A 21,712-nucleotide genomic window follows, 5' to 3' on the forward strand; every position below is an offset into this window, starting at 1 on the left:
TGAAATATACACAACTACGGTATACATGTGTAACACTTCACTTCTCCTTTTGGAGAAATATAATAGTCTCTTAGAAGTATAGTTCACCCAAAAATGTAAATTAATTTTTTTTTTCAGTGAAAAAACAAACTCCATAAATCAATTTATTTACTGATTATTCCCCATGGAATTTCAAATCTCATGGTCCAATTTAAAAATGTCCTCACCTGAAGGAACTTAAATCCCTAAAATAGCATGTTCCACAGATAAAATACCAGCATACAAGTTTGGAACAAAAACAATGGCAGTAATATAAATGACATAATTCAAAATTTAGCTTGAACTATTTCTTTACAACAGCCTAAAATGATCTTTACCTCCAACAGAGATCCAGTATCACTATTTTGAAGTGTTGGCAACCATTATTGATTCATTGAATGCTAACATATACACGCTGGTGAATGTTGTCACATCTCACATAAAAAAAATAAAAATAAAAATAAAAAAAACCCCAAAAAACAGATTTAAACAATAGATCAAGATATCGGTTATACAAATGGCAGTAAACACGTGAAATTAGCAGAACTGTCAGACATTATGAGAAACTAGTTTACGACAGAGTATCTGGTCCTTTTTATTTTAAAACAGTCCTGATAGATACATCAGTTGAATTGATCCTTTCAGCAGATTTCTTCTAGAAGGCACCTTTAGTCTTTCTGTATGGGACAACATTCTGACACTGGTCGACTGTGCTTAGGAATTGATCAAATGTTTCCAAAGTCCATGTCTCAGTCACTATCAGCTCCGTTGTGGTCAATTAAATGCTTGTCTTCCAAAAGGTGGACCTGTAAAAAACACACACGACAATCCATTATAAAGAAAAGGTCTAATTCTTATACAGTAATAATAAATGTAATATAAATAAATGTAACGTAAGTCACTATAGGTAAAAGCGTCTGCCAAATGCATAAAGGTAGATGTAAACGTAAGGAGACATGAAACTACACAAACATATTTGGATGCAAAATGCTGCGATCAACCAACCAGAAAGAAATACTCCAGAAAATTAATTTATTAAACACTTTAATAGTCTTATGAAATTACAATTCTGCCCATGTTTACCTGCGGCTCTAAGATTCGCTGGTAGGTGGGGCTGGACAGTTCATCAAGAGTTTCGGCAGAAGGTTTATTGAGTGTCTCCGGTAGGAGGAGCCCCAGGCAGCCCGCCGAAATCCCACTCAAACAGAACACCATAAAAGGCATGGAGGCGTGCAAGGATTTCTGAAAGGAACCCCCCAAAAAACAAATCAGTACATAAGCAATTAATATAATAATAATAATACAAATTTATTGTATACACATTTTGTTATATGTATAATATTCATGTATTACTAATTATTAATTACACAAGAAAACTTTGAGGAAAAAATTAATCTAATTTTTGTAAAATTATAAAATTGGCATTTCTCAAGTCAGCCAGTTTATAGCTACTTACCAAACTCGGCACAAACGGTGCCAGAATTCCCCCAACTCTACAGGACATGGAACACACACCCAACCCTGCATTCCTAACACACACAAACACACTTACATTAGAATGAATCCAGCAGTGGGGTACTTTTGTTTTGTACTGACCAGAGGTCACATTAACATTCGTGTGCTAAGTGTGGTGTTGAACATGAAAAGTGGCGCACAGTCTCTGTTAATTCATAAATAAATACATTTATTCTACCCCTCACAGGGGATAATTTTTCATTAAGGACCCTCTCATAATTATAAGAGTGATTAAGCATATGCTTGTTACTCTTGTGAAAAAAAAAAAAAAAAGAAATAATACAACGTATACAATTCATCAACAATTTATTAAAAGATTAACAAAAAAACAAACATTTTTAGGGCAATATGTAATCCGTTTTATTTATTTTTTTCCAATTTAATAGTTGAATTCAATTTTAATAATCAAGAAGCATGTCTAATCAATTTAATTAATAAAACTTTAACAACTTTTTTTTATGTTTGTAATAACAGCAAATTATTTTTTTTTTTAAATGAAATGTAATCCTTTAAAATGTAATCAAATGAAAATGTAACAATTCCTTTTATTTTTTAGCAAACAAAATGCTGCACAACAGGTTTACTGTTCAAATTAAAACATGGAAGAAAAATTGATAATTCCTTAAAAAAAAAGTTAATAATTTGGTTATTTTCATTATTATTATTACTTATTGCTGTGAGAAGTACATTCTACTGTAGTGATATATATCTGTTATAATTGCTTTACTTGAACGGGTTATCATGAAGACTTTTGAGTTTCTGTGTACATATGATATGATTCCGTCTGCGTTTTCTGCATTGCGAAAATCGTAGAGCCCTTTCACGGACCCCTGATCTGGCCTACTGTGTATGCTCATCCTGTAAGTTCTCGATTAAAAATAAAAATGTGAATGAAAACAAAAAGTTTATTATTAATAAAATTTGAAAATTAAATTGAAAGGTAATTCTGTTGGTCAAAATGATGGACAATGAGAAAGTCTACTGTGGTACTGACATAAATGACTGACATTACCTACACTAGAGGGGACAGTTTGCTCAAGCACAGATTCTTATTCTGTAAGACATACATTTTATTACACATTTCTACTTGTATAAGAGCTAAAAACACATTACGTCAAAACATGCAAGTAAAGTACCTGATGACAGTTGGGTAGAGCTCTGACGTATACACATACGCAATATTAAATGCAGCACTGACCAGCAGTTTTCCCACTAGAGCCAATGACGTGGCACTTAATAAGGACCCTAAAAAAAGCAAACAGGCTTGACATGATGTATAATTAGGGAGAATATTGTTGAATCTTTTAATGTTCATACAAATATTTAAACATTTTTCCCAGACATTTGCTGGGAAAAGGGCAGTTTTTTTGCTGAATATTTATAAATGTGTATATACATACAGTATATTTACATACTGGCACTAAAAAAGTATACTTTTAAAGCATACTTTCAAAATAATTGCATAGATAAGTTTTAGGTTTGCAGATGCCACTTTACATTTTTTTCTTATCTATAATCATGTAAAAAAAAAAAAAAAAAAACTCCTGTATGCTGACAGATTTACTCTGCAAAATGGGAAATTTGATTCTAGTGAAAACCTAATTTATTCGGAAAGATGATCACCTGATACAGGTACAACCGTTGTGAGCAGACAGGATACACCTGCAAAGGCGAGAAAATTGGCCATTGACTTCCTCCTGCCTGCCCTGAAAGAAAACAAATATACGCTCAGATAATAATAATAATAGTCTGATACAGCAGCGTGTTGATGTGATCGTGAGAGTGTATTTACCACTGTTTGTTAATGAAGTACATGCAGAGAGGGTAAGCAGGGAGTTCCACCAGCCCATACATGGCAACACTAAGGTAACGGTTACCTTTCTCTTCACTGGCATTGAGGGTCAACCCGTAATACACAAGGCTACAGGCATACCTGCAAAATATATGCATACACACACAAAGATTGAGTACATAAAAATGCACAAATGTTAATATAGTTAAATAATACAAATACTCACCACACATACATGAGCACCACAGTCCTCCAGCGCAGTATGGGATGTGTGAACAGCTGGAAAACCCCAGGGCTGGCTGCGTCCGGAGTGCTGGCGTTGACGGTCCGGCGGAGCTTCACTAGAATTCTGCCTTTCCCGTTCCTCACAGCAAAATACTGCAGGATGTCCTCGGCCTGCTTTGTGTGACCCCGAGAATAAAGCCAGCGTGGAGATTCTGGCAAATTCCTGGCATGGTCAGGGAAACACAATCACAGAAGTTAGGTAGACATTCACATTTTACATTCATGAAAACATGATTAAGAGATATAATGACATTTTTAGATTAGATTCCCATATGATATGAACCTTTTTGAGTGGTGAATTTTAATTATAATACAGAATTAATACTTATCCTTGTGGTTGAGCTAGTTTTTTGCTCTTTTGCCACATTTATTGACATGCAATATCAGTGAAAGGACAGGAAATTGCATATAAAAATATGATATTTAAAAATTCGATTTTAAATGTAGTTTTATTGTTGTTACTTTAGGGACATTTTATGGCAACAGGGTAGAAGTAAAAAAAAACCCACAAACAAAATTAACGAACGAAATTTAAAAGATAATTTACATTATCATTCAAAAGTTTGGGGTCAGAAAGATTTTTTTTGAGAGAAATAAATACTTTCAGTAAAGATGCATTCAAATTTATTTCAAAAGTAAAGACATACAAAGTAATTCAAAATTATATTTCAAATAAATGCTGTTCCTTTGAACTTTCTATTCATTAAAAAATCCAGAAAATATTGTTACACATTTCAAATAAAATATTAAGCAGCATAACTGATTCAACATTTATAATAATAAGAAATATTTTTAAACACCAAATCATGATGCCTTCTTCAAGCCTTCAAATCTTTTCAATGGCACTGTATAGATATTTGTTTAGGTGCACTTGAGATATCCCTTAAAGTTCCCCTTGTGTGGTGAACATTTTTATGTGGTGGTGATATGTCTATGTGGTGTTTTTTTATATGCTTTAAGACAAAATTTGTGTAAATTTTAAAGTCAACACCATTGCAGAGTATTTTTTCTTTAAAACTGCAGTAGTGAACCAAAGACAGTCTCAAAAACACGGTGTTTCTGATATCATAAACTACCTTGTAACCAATCACATCAACGTGTGATCATCAATGAGTGAACCTCTGAGCTGGTGTGAGTAAGTGAAGGCGGGATTAATTTGCATATTCATAGAACTGCATATACTAAATGAGGCAAGGGTGTAGTTACTTTCAAGCTATTTTAAGGCATGAAGAAAGTTTTTTTCCTTGAATTTTGTTTTTAACATGTCATTTTGGTGATTAAAGAGGAGTTTTAAGTGGTCAAATTATTGACTACAGGGGGACTTTAAGAGAACACAAATAACTTTTTTTTTGTCTAGAGTACATCTTCACCAAGGCTTAGTGTTCTCGACACCAAAAGCAGCTTTACACAGCACCCTTTCACTGTAAACAAATCCCTTGTGACAATATCATCCTGGTGGCTTTTAATAAAGTCCCAGTGCTGTAGTTTAACAGGAAGTAATGATCCGACTAAACCGCTTACTTACACACAGAGCAGGAAGAGCAAAAGTCCCGGACAGTTGGCCACAGTTGCTAGGTTTCGCCACGGCCGAACATAATAACCTAAGGCGCCAAACAGAGCGATGCCCACTGCAAAGGTCATATTGGTCAAGGTCCCTGGATCAAAGACAATCAAATTAGCTTTATAAGACTACTGTGAAAGTAAACAACAAAAGTGATTTTATTATTAATTAATGTGCACCTGTCATAGCCCAGTAGGACTTTCCCACATATTCCTGAGTGAGAACAAAGCAGACCAATGCCATTCCTCCGTTCATCAACCCCACCAGCAGCCGAGACACAGCAAACAACTCATAGCTGGGCGCTAACGCTGTGCCGTACCCAAACAAGACCTCAAAAAACAGACCTGAGAGAGAGAAAACGGTAATAATACTGTTAATAACAAATCACAATAATAACAACACATTAAACTGCTGTTTAAAGAATGATTAGGTTTTATGTTTGTTTCTTTGCTCTTGGCTTTCAGTCGGTTGTGTATCAGAAACAAAACATAATGATTTACTCACCCTCAAGCCATCCTAGGTGTATATGACATACTTCTTTCAGACGAATACAATAGGAGTTATATTAACAAAATGTCCTGGCTCTTCCAAGCTTTATATTGGAAGTGAATGGATGTATTTTTTTTCAAGTCCATCAAAGTGCATCCATTCATGATCAAAGTCCTCCACACGGCTCTGCGGGGTTAATCAAGGCCTTCTGAAGCGAAGCTTCGTGTAAGAAAAATATCCATATTTAAAACTTTATCGACTAAAATAACTAGCTTCCGGCAGACGGCCGTACGCATCGATTAACAGCGAAAGAGTAACCCTTGACGCATTGGCGAACGCGGAAGTGCAGAGGATAGAGCAAAACAAAACACCAGTCACCAATTAGAAGTCTAAAACGACAATTTTTAAAGAGAAATGTCGGAGGAGCTTGAGTTTGTTGCCCAGCCCTGTTTGTTTGAACCGCGAGAGGAGTCAAAGCTTACACTACTCCTACATCCTACGTCATACATTGTCAAGTGTTACTTTTTTGGCGTAAGACGACTTGCGTAGGCCACCTGCCGGAAGCTAGTTATGATGATGATGATGATTTATTTGTCCTCGAGAGGAAATTTGTTTACACCATAGATGTGTACATAATACAAACACACATGTATAACATATTAAGAACATCAACATATAAACAACATATATTATTTTAGTCGATAAAGTTTTAAATATGGATATTTTTCTTACACAAACGCATCGCTTCGGTTCAGAAGGCCTTTATTAACCCCCAGAGCCGTGTGGAGCACTTTTATCATGGATGGATACACTTTGATGGACTTCAAAAAATATACATCCATTCACTGCCATTATAAAGCTTAGAAGAGCCAGGGCATTTTTTTATATAACTCGATTGTATTCGTCTGAAAGAAGAATGTCTACACCTAGGATGGCTTCAGGGTGAGTAAATCATGGGCTAATTTTCCTTTTTGGGCGAACTATACCTTTAAGGCTGACATTATCTACAAGAAAAAGTTTAAACAGACTGCAGATGTTTAGTACTTGCGGTTAAAGGTTAGAAAACCCGTAACCTGGAATGTTTGAGGCCTTGAAAGCACTGTAACAATATGAAACTGTAATTATAGTTTAGTAAAGAACAGAAACCAGTTAATCTAAATCCTACCAGTTAAAAATACCGGCTTCCTTCCAATCTTATCAGAGAGTGGTCCAAACAGGACATTTCCGATCAGCACACCAGCAAAGAACAGGGACCCAGCCAAGTTCACTTTGTAGGCTTGATGTTTAATTAGGTACCACTGCAAGAGAAGATCAAAATAAATATCAAATAGTTTGAATATGCATTCATTCATCTGCTGTCCTGTCCAGACACAAAGATTATAATATAAACACAGTTCTTCCTAATTTATATATACAGTATAGATTTGTATTTGAAAGACTGAGCAAGCTTAAGCCAAGTTTGTTTGATGCACAACACTGATGACAGTCTCTTACCTCAGTCACGATTGAGCTGACATCCTCAGTGAACTTCACACTGTGTTGAGTTACATCACCATCCACGCCTTCAGTAAAAGGTTCTACATGATATTCTGGAACAGCACCCACTAAAATTATGAGCATGGACTGACATGCCATGTAAATCTGTTTAAAAAAAGACAAATATTTCAGGTTACTTAACTTTCATTGATCTAGGCCCAGTTCCCTTCCAGTAAATGAACAATATTCGCACTGATCTCAGATCCGTGCAAATATAAACTCTGATATGTTAGTGATAATCACTAGAATGTTCAGAAAGAAGCAATTTTTCTTTCAGGATAATCTTATACGTGGCTTGAGTTATGCATGCAAGATGTATCTTCCCCGATTCTAGCTTTATTGAAGAACCACCAGATCATCACTAATCATCCAACAAATTACACAATGGGTGTAATTTGAGAGACTGTGGGTTGTAGGCCTCTCCAGTTCTGTCTAAACATTATAGAACCAGGTGTTGGGCAAAGCTGAAAACTGGACTCATCAAAGGAGATCAGAATCAGACAGATCTGTCTTTGTGAAGGACGTGTGACACAAGCCACGTACAAGGTTATCCTGGAAGAAAACATGCTTCCTTCTGCTCAGTTCCCCAAATCGAAGGATTGGCTTTTCCAACAGGAAAATGCTCCATGCCACACAGCCAGGCCAATCAAAATTGAGGACGGAGGACCACCAGATCAAGACTCTGTCATGGCCATCACAATATCCAGACCCTTAACCCCACTGAAAACCTCTGGGCTGTGAACAAGAGGAAGATGGAATGTCACAAGCCATCAAACAAAGCTGAGATGCTTGAATTTTTTTGCCAGCAGCCATATCACCCTGTAGCCCAAGACTGGTTGCCCACTAAAGCTAAGCAGGGCTGAGCTTGGTTAGTACCTGGATGGGAGACCTTCTGAGAAAACCAGGTTGCTGCAGGAAGAGGTGTTAGTGAGGCCAGCAGGGGGTGCTCACCCTGTAGTCTGTGTGGGTCCTAATGCCCCAGTATAGTAATGGGGACACTATACTGTCAATTGAGCACCGTCCTTCGGATGAGATGTTAAACCGAGGCCCTGACTCTCTGTGGTCACAACAAATCCCAGGATGTCTTTCGAAAGAGTAGGGGTGTAACCCCGGCATCCTGGCCAAATTTGCCCAGTGGCCTCTGTCCATCATGGCCTCCTAATCATCCCCATATATATATACCAATTGGCTTCATCACTATGTCTCCTCTCCACCAGTAAGCTGGTGTGTGGTGGGCGTTCTGGCGCAATATGGCTGCCGTCGCATCATCCAGGTGGATGCTGCCATAGACAGTATAAGAAGTGGACAGAGCCATCTCATTGGAACTCAGTTGAGACAGTTGAAGCCCATTTTTAGCGATTTTTGAGCACTTCCGTTCCTGACGCGCAGACTCAAACCGACTCAAACTAAGCTTGATGACGTGAGCAACCTGTCTGACAGACGTTAGTCTTCTAGTAGCTGTGCGTGAAAATTGCCAAAGTTAATCTTGCAGAGACGGGGAACTTGAGCAAAGAGTTCTTTGGCGTGAGTGAGCAGTAGTAAGTATTCCGTTGCTTTTATGGACTCATTATCTATGGGCTTCTCCCTTGACGGGGGCGTCCCCCCGATTGCCTGCGAGCTTCTCCTCCTGTCTGTACGGTAATTTCTGTACAGCACGACAGAGAGTCGAGTGGTTATGACGCAATCGTTAGCCTATTTTTACTAAATCTGTTTCTACGGGGCCATAATGTAACATAGAAGGTAATGGAGCCCTTTATACATTGTCGTGTTTCTTTAGAAATAAATAATGGACAAATGGAGTCTTTAAACGCCTCAGATGTAAAGTTATTCGCTGTCAAAGTGACGCCAAAATGAATGGGAGTCAATGGAAATGCAAACGCAAGTGAAGTTCTGCTACAACATGGCGGCACCCGGCCGGCTTCAACTTCCAGTCGATGGATTACCCCCTTGGATGCTGCACATTGGTGGTGGTTGAGGAGATTCCCCCTTCTATGTGAAGCGCTTTGAGTGTCCAGAAAAGCGCTATATAAATGTGATGAATTATTATTATTATTATAAAGTCACCCAACAGCAATGTGAAAGACTGGTGTGGTGGAGAGCAAGCCATTGCCAAGATGCATGAAAGCGGTATTTGGAAATCAGGGTTATTCCACCAAATATTGATTTCTAAACTCTTCCTAAGTTTAAACATTAGTGTCATGTTTTTTTTTAACGAATATAAGCTTGTTTTCTTTACATCATTCAAGATCTGAAAACATGGCATCTTTTTTTTTGTGTTATTTTGACCAGTTGTCATTTTCTGCAAACACATGCTCTATGCTCATGTAATTAATAATCTTTAAATAATTGTGCTTATATGTACTGTCAGTGTCACAAACATGATATGTCAGCTTCATCACTCAAATTTTATGGGACAGAGTTTTTTATATTATCCTTAATATTAAAGTACGTTCCATTAAGAAACATTCTGCCATCTTCATTATAATGAATGCTAAATTTGTGAAAGCCTATTTGACTCATATTGAGCAATAGGTAGGGAAAACATACATTTGGAACCAGGAGATTCTGAATATTAATTCAAAGTATTACTTGACATAAAAATGTTCGGTTTTGTTGCCCAGTAATGACTCCAGGGCCTTAAATGGAAAACCCAATACTAATGACATATAAGCAAGCATAGCCTATGCCTGACTGAAACTAGGTCAAATTAAAGCAAATACATCCTACTGCAAGAAGATAAGATAATGCAAATATGACAAGGCTTTAAAGGTTTGAACCCTCAAATATAAGTTTTGCATAATTACCGGCTTGTGTTACCAGAAATATAAAATGTAAGTTACCTAAACAAAAATGTTAGTCCAGTGTTTACGGATTTCCATGTTTCATTAACGTTAGTTACCTGTAGGAAAACCAGGATGGTGATCATCCGTTTCTGGTGCCTACCGAATTCTCCAACCACCTGGAAAGCCTCCTCTAAATCCATCCCAGGGTCAAATTATCCGACTGCATGCCATCGAGTATATTTTTACATTTTCAATAATGGATCTGATAACAACTGAGGTTTCAGATGCTCCGCTGTAATCTGGTTTCCCTTCGTAGACGTGGAATGAAACCACGTGGTACATAGAGTGATTCTGATTGCACGAGACTTCGGCATAAAAACACGTGCTTTAGACAGCGGTTCTGATTGGACTATTGGAAACTGAAATTGAAACGGACCTTCCACGTTATTTTTCATTTTAATAGACAAACTTTATTTTCTATTCAATAGTACTGTAGCCGTGATGTCAAACCCGGACTGATTCGCCAGCGGTTCTCGAGATTGTTATACGGGTTTTTCAATTTAGGAGTAAAAAAAAAAAAAAGAAGGCCTCTGGTAAATTGACGATACTCTGACGTTGTGTTCTCCAACGTAAATAACAGTTCATATCTAGTTACGTTTTAATATTATTAAACATAAGTACATAACAGCTTCTAAATTCGCGTTTTCGATATGGGCGTGTAATTTACGTTGTTGAACAAAACGACCAAGTATCGTCAACTTAAGTTTCACAGACACCTTATTTTACTAATAAATTGAAAAACCCACAGAAAAATCTCGAGGAAAACACTCGGCTGCAACACTCTTTTATAAAAAACGATCAATGTCATTACTGCTGAAGTAGACTATTTTAGCAGGTGTAAGGAAATTAACCAAATATGAAACGCTCATTTGTGCACTTGAATTGAGACAATTAGAATCATGCACAAAATTGTAACAGTTAATAATAAAATAACCAATATAGTATATATTTGGTTTTCCTAAACACCCTATTTTCAAATATTTGAACGATGCACACATCTTACTCAATATGGAAAGTTTCATTAAATAAGGTTAGAGCAATTCTTACATTTAAATTTCTTTATTAATTAAACTAATTCAAACCTCCTAAAGCAAACATTTTCATTCTTGTAATAAAAATAAATAAATCCTTAAATTGTGGAAAAACAATCAACAAAGCCAACCAATATTACATTCAACAAACAATTTAATAGAAAGAATAAACTTTATACAAACATTTCAAAATAGAACCATATTTTAAAATATGTTTTATTGGTTCAAATATGGAGTGATCATTTTTTTATTTTAGCTTTTAATTAAACATACAAATGTTCAACAAAAACAAACCACAAAAAAGCAAGCTCTAAACTCTAGTGAAACTAACAGGAAAAATTAACAGTAAGAAATCACCCAGAAGTTATAACTTTTAATATTAAACTGTGACTGAGGAAACAGACATGAAAAAGCAAGTACATAGACAAAACATGTTTAAAAAGACGTACACGGAAGTTTAAAATTATGCACTTTAAGACATCCAAGGAGAGAGTATAACTGCAACAATTTAGTTTAATTCTGACACCTGAGTGGTAGTTTAGAACGTGGCGGCGTAATCATACACTCATTCTCCACCTTTGAACGGTTCAAGGATTTATTGCCGTTTTCCTTCTTGTTTTTCTTCTAGTTAGACAAAAAACAAAATATTGTCAATCTGCATCTACAACCAACGAGTTTGATAATTATTTGCCAACAGTCAAGGCGTGATCAGATTTAACATTGTTTGGAAAATGTTCACGGCAAAATCCAGTCATTTCAATAGAAATCCAGGCAATTGCACGAAGGCGAAATACTTCGCCACACAGATTTCAAGTTTTTCACAAATTCGCTGCATTGATCAACAGAAAGCTGCTTGGTTTGAAATTAACTTGTGTGAGCAGTACTTCATACATCATTACACTTGACAATAGACCTTTTTTGCACGTGAAATTTTGCTAATGTGACCGCACCTTAAAGGGTTAGTTCACCCAAAAATGAAAATTCTGTCAGTAATTACTCACCCTCATGTTGTTCCAACCCCGTAAGACTTTCGTTCATCTTCGGAACACAAATTAAGATATTTTTTATTAAATCTGAGAGCTGGATCACTCCTCCATAGGCTTCTTAAGGGATCGAAACTGGCCGGCCCAAAAGTTATGAAAGACATCGTTAAAATAGTCCGAGTGACTACAGTGGCTCAATCTTAAGTTTATCAAGCGACGAGAATACTTTTTGTGCGCAAAAAACAAACAAAAATAACGACTTTATTCAACTACTCATTTCCTTCCCTGTGGGCCGTGATATTTCACGTAGTGGAACTGCGCAAAGCTTCTAGGTTGTACGTCACACGCATCACACACATGACCAGCGTCGGCCAATAGTGAGCCTGGGTGTAACGTGCAACACAGAAGCTTTGTGCAATATCACTACGTGAAATCTCAAGGCCCACAGGGAAGGAAATGAGTAGTTGAATAAAGTCGTTATTTTTGTTTGTTTTTTGCGCACAAAAAGTATTCTCGTCGCTTGATAAACTTAAGATTGAGCCACTGTAGTCACTCGGACTATTTTAACGATGTCTTTCATAACTTTTGGGCCGGCCAGTTTCGATCCCTTAAGAAGCCTATGGAGGAGTGATCCAGCTCTCAGATTTAATCAAAAATATCTTAATTTGTGTTCCGAAGATGAACGAAAGTCTTACGGGGTTGGAACAACATGAGGGTGAGTAATTACTGACAGAATTTTCATTTTTGGGTGAACTAACCCTTTAAGCTTATGTATAACATTAAATGGGTGCAAAATGTCTCACCTTGAAGAAGGGAACCCTTCCGTTCTCAAAACACGTCAGGTTCTCATCAGAGCACGACTGTTCAGTGATGTTTCCATCACTAGAAACACTGACTTCATCCTCCAGAGAATCCTAAAAACAGAATTGAGGTTACACCAGTCCAACAAAATGGTATCTACAGCACCTTCAAATAAATCTTAATATATTTTAAAAATCGCAAACACTGATAGCATTTCCACTGATAGCGTTTCCACTGATTCAAACTCCTCCTGTAATATAAAGAATATGGATGGACTACCTGGTCGAGAGGTTTATCCTCTTCTGCCTCTATGACAGTTTCACACTGGTTCAGCTCTTCCTGCTGAGCTCTGAACTCCTCTGCCAGCTCCTCTCGACTCCTCGGCTTGTTCAGCACACGTGGGTACGCGTATTCCCTACGCTGAGGGGTCGTTCCTGTAAAGATACACACACGTCACATTATTGCCCTGTACACTTGGACCGATTACTTGAGCAGTGGCTATACCCAAAATGCTATCACAGCTTCTCTCATACCTGTTGGTAAATCTTGCCGTAGCTCTGAGCTGATGAAGTTGTGTACAGTGTCCAGAGCCAGAGTGCTGATGGAGGAGAGGGTCTCTTTGTGCTCCTGCATGGTAGCATCATCTTTACCGGTCTGCAATTCCACACGACCCAGAATTCCTTCCACTTCCTGCTGCATGGGAGTCAAACGGGCTTCACAGTCCTGAACAGCTTTCTTCCCCTTTTCCTCTACAGACTGCATGCACACACAAAATAAGGGATAGTCTCAAACACCAGAAATGCATCATGGAAGTAGACAAATGGTCAAGTGCAAAAGACTGTGGGCAATGAGATAGGACCAAACTAACCTTTAGCAAGTCTTGCACAGCCATGTCTGTCTCCCTGATGAGTGTAAGCTGTTCTTGGGCTTTATTCTCGGTTGCGTTTCTGGCTTCGTGACACCACGCGAGTCCTGACTCAGCCAGCGAGTCAAGCGACGTCTGTAGCAGTCTGCAGTATCCGGCACACTCCTCCAGCGCTCTCTCTCCCTCTTCCGTCACTCCATTCATCTCTGTTATCACTCCGTCCACAGAAGACCCCAGTCGAGCACGGGCAGACACAGTGTGCTCCTCAGTTGCAGTACATTTACTATAATAAAAACAATTTATTAGGGTTTTGTTACAGGAAACTTGAAGTTATATGTAGTGAATATACTCTCACCTCTGTATGGAGCTCTCTAGTGTTTCTAGTGAAACAATCTGGGCAGATGCTGCCTGTGAAAGACCCTCAAAATCAGTCTGAGTGTCCACCACCAAGAGATTCATTTGGTTCTGCAAACACTGAACCAGCTCGGCCACACGCTGTAAAAAGGAACAATTGAAGCAGTTTAAGAACCAGTGGTCAAAAGATTTAGACAAAAGTTCTGTCACAGAACTTTACAGGAGAACATTTTTTAATTGGTTACATTCATACCCATAAAGCTTGTGACCATCTGAGCCAATCAATTTAACAGAAATGTGATTGCTTGGATTAAAGTCAATCCTCCTCTTCAAGAAACTGTCCAGGGGTTATAGACCTACCGCCTGATGGCTGTTTCCAGCTTGGCTGATCTGTTGCTTGAGCTTGTCATGTTCAGCACGCAGAGTGCTAAAGCCCTGCACAGCGCACTCTCGCATACTGGCCAACGATTCAGTGTAAGAGTCAAAAAATGACATCATCTCTGCTTTCAGACCCCGCATCTGTAAGATAGATTTTTACCATGGCTTATTACAAATCTCAAATAAGCAGTAAACTGGCATAACAACAGGTCAAGTCATCATTCTCACACATACCTGCTCATTTAGAGTGTAGTATCTGTGAAGGGTTTGCTTCAGACTGTCATTCGTGGCCATGACAGACCTGATTCCTGGCACCGCCTGGGCGACCAGAACCTCCTCTAGATGCTGTTTGTGTTCATCCTAAAAAAAAATAAAAAATAAATAAATAAAAAAAATCAATGAATGGTAATAAATATAATGCCTAAAAAAATTAAATAAAAAAGTGCATTCAGGCATCACAACATCGTAAAGTACACAGTATGAAAAGGATATGCATAAGATGCATTTAATAGAGTAAAATTGAAAGTGTTTTTAAAGATGATGGCAAAGGTAAAGGGATAAATTGGGAAAAATGGGCATGCACAATTAAAATGTTTAATATTGATCGTAATCCCAAAAATCACAGTCTTGGAAAACCTGGATATGGAGGCAACAATTTTAAAAGTGACTTATAGCGTAGGCCTGGAAAAGTCATTGTAATTAATAAAACTTCATGGGCAATTTTATGAATTATATTTTACCAGTTATGTCAAGCTCAAAACTTTCATCAGATTGAAAGTGTATTTTTATTTATTTATAAAAAAATCCATATCCAATGTAAATGTATTGGTTTATTTAAAAACAGAGCATGCAGCTCAAATTCAGTTATTTTAATTATAATAACTTTAGTATAGTAACTAGGAGTGCCCATAGATTAAAACAAATGTAAAGAAAAAAAAAAGGGTTGAATATTTTTATGGACAAAAATCAAGAATTCAGCCTTGGTATAAAAAAAAAAAAAAGCGTGTATAATCCTAAACATTTGGACTGATTGAGTTCTTACCAGTATTTCCAGCATGCTGTTCTGAGCCTCCAGAGAGAGTTTCTCCTGATGTAACACTCGTTCCTTGCACCGCTCTACACCTTCTCCAACAGCTTCTTTAATACTGCTGTAAGACTCACAGACAGCACCTAATGTCTCCTTAAACACTTTGCTGTTTGTATTCAGCAGCTCACCTACACAGAGACATTTAAACAGGCATTAATTAGATCAGTTTCCTGGAAGGACTCACTTGCTGGAAGTGATTTGAAACATCCAAAAACAGGGTTATTACATGAAGAGTGCATCCATGTGATATATCTTACCCACAGAAGAGCGGTAATAATCAATCATTACAGCATGTTTGTGGCTCTGCTCCTGCAGCGAGGTCTGCATGCTGTTGTAGCAGTTCTCCATGCGTTGGGCGAAGCTCTCCTGGACCTCCCCGTTATGATGCTCCACCTCCTTCTTCCTCTCCAGCTTAGCGTGGAGACCGCTAACGTCCTGCGTGCTGGCCTTAGCAGTGCTCAACAGCTGGATGAGAGAGACTCAGTTAGGAGTGTGCATGTATGCATTTATTATCAGTGCATCATCGAATGACACACACACCATCCGATTCCTTCTACCATCACAGACCTGGTCAGCAGTGCTGTATAGTTGACCCTCATTACTCTGGAGCTGTAAAGCAATGAACTCCTCCTGAGTGAGGCGGTGCCTGGTCTCCGTTAGGTCCTTGTGAGCCTCCTCCAGTTTCTGGCTCTTGTCCTGCAGGTCCTCAGTGCACTGGTCCAGTTTTTGCTTACTGTCTGTGAACAAGTCTATAATCTGCCAAGACAAAATTCGTCAGACACATCACTCACACTCAAAAGTGGAAGTTGGGTAGGTCTTGTATACATAGAAAAGCAGAAGTAGAATGGATTTGAAAGATGCTCACCTTCTTGAGCTCCTCCTCCATAGCAGCGATCCGATCGTTGTACTCGGTAATCTGCTCTTCCTGAGACAACAGTTTACTGTTTATATTCCTGCAAAAGGGCAAATAAAGCATTAAATATAGTCTGCTCCTTAATTATCTGCTTCAACCAATAATATAAAAATAAGTCTTAATTCCTGAAACATGAACATATTTAGCTATACAGTATGTCATGTACATTATTTAGTTACACATATACATGTTCAGTACGTATGCAAGTCACGTGCCAAAGTGTAGTACTTAGTATAAGCCGCATTATCCAAGGACCAATGATCAAACTACCCTTTCAAAAGTTTGGGGCTGGTAAGAATTTAATTATTTTAAAAGAAGTCTAATGTTTACCAAGGCTGCATTTACTTGATAAATACAGTAAAACTAATATAAATCATTCTGATATCTAGACTTGGTGCTCAAGAAACATCTCTTATTAACAACAGCTGTGCTGCAAACATTTTGTAGAAGCAGTGATAACATTTCAGTATTCTTTGATGAAAATAAACTTTTTTTTAATAATCGAAATTTTGTATCATTGTAAACATCACTTTGGCAATTTAATGCGTCCTAGCTCTGTATAAAATTAATTTCTTAAAAAAATAAATAAAAATCTAACTGACTGCAAACTTTAGAAAGGTAGTAGCAAGTACACAGAACTTACTCATAGTTATCAAGAGAGAGATACACTCCATGTTTGTCACGGGTGGCAGCCAGATCTCTTTTCAGTCGCTCAATCTCCTCGGTGTATTCCTGCAACATTTATTTTAGAAACACAAATTTGTCAATGCTGATGCGCATGAACATGAAAAAAATTTGGTTAGTCTTAAAGGTGCATTGTGCAACTTTTCATGTTAAAAATACCTGTTTTTCTATCCTATACCTGCTTAAAGAACTGCCTGATGGGCTGAATGAGCCCTTCTCTGCGCACTGAGAATGCCTCTATAATCTTGTACAGTAAAATATATAAGAGGGATTCGGGCTAGAATTTGAGACTGGGCGTGACGTCATGCGCGTTCACGCTCACCAGGCTATGTTTTGCAGGTTTGTGTATTCGCCGGCGCCGCCATTCTTAGCATCAGCGAAGACAACTCGTGCGTCAAAGGTAGAAGATGGATTCAAAGAGACCGGACAAAAAATTGTGTCTAGTGCCACCAAAAGGTCCAAATTGGAGTCAGACAGGCGTCGGAGTAAGACGAGAGTCAACCTCGGGAAGGCATTCAACAAATGGAGAGCTCTCCGGTCTGCTCTTGGTCTCAAACGGGATCCTCAGTTGGCATTTTTCTTGATAAAACGGTAAGATATAGCCCAGTCTCTAATGTTTGATACGGCCAATCTATGTATGACAACAAATGACGATGCGTAAAATGTGTAATGCTTTAGCGTAAGCTAGATACATGTACAATCAGGTTGGTTTTACTACCATTGTTAGTGAACAGTTTCATAAACTAGGAATTGTGTTCGGAAGAATAGTACAACATGAAACATAAAACATATCCAATAAAAGATGCGTGTGGTCCATGAGCGTGCACAACTCTGGTTGCAGTTTCGCTTGTCGCCAGAGGGGGCGTAGTTCTGCAAAAACTCAGAGACTTGCGTTTTGCACCTTTAAGAAAATGAACATCAGTAAAGAAACTTGCCTTTATCAGAGTTCTCTTGGTGAGTTTCTGGTTGACCTCTGGCTTATTCATGATACTCTTGGCCCTGTTAGCATAATCCAGAGTGCTCAGAGTTTCCTAAAATAACATAAAAATCAACATATAAGTCAACATTCCAGATAGTGCAGAAAAACAAAGAAACAGTACAAAGCCAACCAGCACAAGTCATACCTCCAGATTGATGGAGGCAGGAGAGACAGTGGCGATAATGGAGGTTTTGGTCCGTCCACCCAGCGAGTCCTGCAGTATGCGGGTGAGTTTTGACTCCCTGTAAGGCACATGAGGGCCTCTCTCCACTAGAGCCTTGATTACACGACCCAGAGTCAGCAGAGACTGGTTTATGTTGCCGGCTTCACGCGCACGTTTATCAACAGCACCAGATCGCCCGATGTTCTCACTGCCCGCAAGATCCACCTGAACAGTGTGACAGACGAATTGTCAGTTTAAAAATACTTTAACACTGGTGAACTCCCACTATTGAGCCAGAAGTAGACTCACCAAGTTCAGTTTTCCGATCTTAACCAGCTCCTCTCCATCCAGTGTGATCTCTTTCATGTGAATAGTCACAGAGAACACGGAGTGGGATCGACTGGTGGAATAAAAGTCGAAGAGGGGCATTATAAACAATGAACAACTTAGCACTGGCGTACAATTTTTTTTGTCTCTTAAATTGAGATTTAAGAATCCAGTTATTACCTAGAGTAAGCATTCATTAGGGTGGAGGCCGTCTTTCTCTTGGCTGCTCCTCTCTCCAGGATCTGATACACCTCATTCTTATTGTGCACAGTGATTTCCTCCAGACCTTTAATGGTCACACCCCTCTGACAGAAACACAGAATGTCAGATTTTAGTGAATATTTTCATATGATATATATATATATATATATATATATATATGTGTGGATATTATAGGGAGGTGTAATACATTAGAAGCATACTTTATTTCTGGGATCATCAAACAGTTGTAGTCTCTCTGTGACATCAGGAGCAGGACTGAGCAGGTCAAACAGTTCTTCATTATAGATTTCCAGCAGAGATACCTTCACTGAGAATTCTGTGCCGTTATTGGACAGTTTCTCAAAGATCTGATGAAGAGTTCTGGGAATAATTCCAGCCAAAGGGTCCTGTGAGAGAGAAGGTGAAAGTAAAGGAAGAGGGGATAAAAAAACCTAATGAGTCCCTGAGCAGATCATATCAAGGAAATAAATATGGGTACTGATACTGTGGCCCAACAGCAAAATCTCAATAAGAAAGCATTATTATTTATTTAATGTGCAAAGAGCATAACAGATATCATCTACATCTAAGTCATAAAGGCACAGTAGCAAAACTAAGTCAGAACAAGGCTAGAAAGAGTTCCATTAAACTAAATTTAAATAGTTGCTGGGGTAAGAAACCTTTATTAACATTAGTAGCCTTTAGGAAAGAAATAAAACACTAAATGAACGTATTATTCTAAACAGCCATTGGATACACTTTATACTGCAGAACTGCCAAAATGTAACTCAAATGTTACCTCTTCCCAAGTAAACTCCTCATTGGGCGATCTGTCACCCTCCATTGTGAAGGTTTTCCCTGTTCCAGTTTGTCCATATCTTTTAGCAAACAGAAATTAAACAATATAAATACAAAAGATTGTGTTTTTTAATGCCATGCCAGCTTCTTTGACTTTTTCATGGCGAAATTCATAATTCATAATTTAAAAACATTTGATGAAAAACCCTTTACATAAATTTAGAAACGTAACAGGTAAAGCCATCAGTAAAGTTGAATGATATTATATTTAAAGAGAGATACTCACGCAAATATAGTACAATTGTAGCCCATAATAACTTCATCTAATATGGGGCAAACCACACTTCTATAAACGTCAATTTGTTTGGCAGAAGGACCAAAAACCTAGTAAACCAGACATTTAATGAGCATTACTGCACAGGAAAAGATTTGGACATTAGTAAGACTCAGGATGTGGGTGGAAAACAAGCCAAAAACGAACCATGTCAAAAGTGTATGTTTTTCTTGCGGCTTTGTCCGTGGCACCTCCAGTACGGACCGTCAACTCTTTTTTGTTCTGGTCACATTCAACAACGGTATGAGAGGCAGATTTACGCTCCACTGTGTTGAAGGGCCTGTGAATTGCACATCAGACATGAGAATGATATTAACTGAGATGTTAATTTTCATCTCATAAACACACACATATAATTTTATTTAGATATTACAATTCATAAACATTAATAAAAAATAAATAACAAAACCAAATAAAGAAAAGATAGTTAAAATCATAGAAAAGTAAATAAATCTCTTATATTATGCTTTTTAGCAAATTTCAGCAATAATGAAACAAGTGAAACATAACACAAATGATCAAACCATTATTTTGGCCAACAAACACTGTAATTAATTAATTGTATAAATTGATTTAAAACGTCACAGCTCTACATTTGTAGAGAATTGTCTCAGAGAGAATAAAAATAAAAATAAATAAATATCACGGATCACCTAACGGTTATCACAATTAGCATAAATAATATAAACAAAGAGGGTTTTGTACCAGGAGTGTAAAAACCAACATGCAAAACCACTGCAAGAGGAAAACACGTGAGTGTGGCATGCTAAAAATAGCATATATAAAACATGTAACAGTTACATTCACCTGCATCGTACAACCACTTGTATATTTCTTCCTTTCTCATCTTTTTTGGCTGCTGGTATCTGTGATGATGCCATGTTAAAGGAGCGTCTTCTGGGCTCCAGGTCAGAAAATGCCCTTTAAATGCAAGTTAACCTTTAAACAAAAGCAGGAGTCAATTAGCAACAAAAAAAAAAGTCACATTAAAAGGTCGCTTACATATATAACGTTATATATATGCGCCACTTAAAAACATAAATACACAAATTACTTATATACACAACACAAACATCAGATCCATTATGCTGGCATTGTCTAACGTTAGCCTAAATTACGCCAAAGCAAAATAAATTACACAAACAACAAGCTAATGAGAAATTTTTTTTAAAATTCACATACCGTTTAACTGATATACTTTAAAAGCAGATCAAGTAAGATGGTAAAGCCGTTTAAATCCCTCCAATAACGCAGGTTATTTGAAACCACTTTATTTGCTGTCCGCTCTGACGAGTCTCAAGGTCTGCTAGTTAGCTGACTTTGAAAATTGCGCATCTGCAGCTTTAAGCCAATCAGAGAAAGGGATTTTCTGACCATCCTTCTGATTGGTCTAAAGGAAGCGAGCTGGAGCGGATGCATCTCGGGAAAGTGCAGCGTTTTCGAATAGTACTGGATGATGAGCGGTATACAACCGTATACGTTAAATAAGACTAATCAGATCAACACTAAAGTAATATTCATTTTCACTGATACAGTTATATATATATATAGATACAGTTATAAATGACACCTATTTTAGTATTATGTCTATTACGATTGCTTCTTTATGTGGTGTTTTATGACAGTGCAGAAGACAGGAACTATGGTGTCTTTCCTCTTATGTCAGTGTTTTACGGTATTTATATATATATATATATATATATATGATCTAAAATCTTTTCCCACTTCAGTGCAGGCTTTGGTGCAGCTCTCTCTGATAAACATTACAACAAAAC

General features: G+C 37.7%; 2 protein-coding genes across 2 annotated transcripts; both read right to left on the reverse strand.

Annotated features, from left to right (window-relative positions):
- Positions 1–585: 585 nt before the first annotated feature.
- Positions 586–10,314, reverse strand: slc22a15 (solute carrier family 22 member 15). Its single transcript, XM_056235040.1, has 12 exons — positions 10,096–10,314; positions 7,155–7,301; positions 6,826–6,958; positions 5,351–5,515; positions 5,136–5,265; positions 3,552–3,773; positions 3,326–3,466; positions 3,157–3,239; positions 2,670–2,778; positions 1,475–1,547; positions 1,102–1,260; positions 586–824 (listed from the first exon to the last, which is right to left on the reverse strand). Exons 1-12 carry the CDS (start codon positions 10,177–10,179, stop codon positions 768–770), a joined length of 1,503 nt encoding a protein of 500 aa, XP_056091015.1. The 5' UTR covers positions 10,180–10,314; the 3' UTR covers positions 586–767.
- Positions 10,315–11,206: 892 nt separating this feature from the next.
- On the reverse strand, positions 11,207–21,221 carry kif11 (kinesin family member 11). Its single transcript, XM_056235031.1, has 23 exons — positions 21,120–21,221; positions 20,745–20,876; positions 20,085–20,217; positions 19,890–19,987; positions 19,605–19,683; positions 19,027–19,212; positions 18,785–18,909; positions 18,587–18,677; positions 18,260–18,502; positions 18,071–18,166; positions 17,095–17,183; positions 16,404–16,491; positions 16,106–16,294; positions 15,796–16,003; positions 15,494–15,666; positions 14,686–14,811; positions 14,434–14,592; positions 14,075–14,214; positions 13,723–14,002; positions 13,388–13,610; positions 13,134–13,288; positions 12,857–12,967; positions 11,207–11,694 (listed from the first exon to the last, which is right to left on the reverse strand). The coding sequence occupies exons 2-23, from the start codon at positions 20,816–20,818 to the stop codon at positions 11,584–11,586; spliced, it is 3,177 nt and encodes a 1,058-aa protein (XP_056091006.1). The 5' UTR covers positions 20,819–20,876; positions 21,120–21,221; the 3' UTR covers positions 11,207–11,583.
- Between the last annotated feature and the right edge of the window lie 491 nt (positions 21,222–21,712).

Source organism: Rhinichthys klamathensis, unplaced genomic scaffold (assembly GCF_029890125.1).
Source record: "Rhinichthys klamathensis goyatoka isolate OS25496 unplaced genomic scaffold, OSU_Roscu_1.1 h1tg000412l_1, whole genome shotgun sequence".
Classification (NCBI taxonomy): domain Eukaryota; kingdom Metazoa; phylum Chordata; class Actinopteri; order Cypriniformes; family Leuciscidae; genus Rhinichthys; species Rhinichthys klamathensis.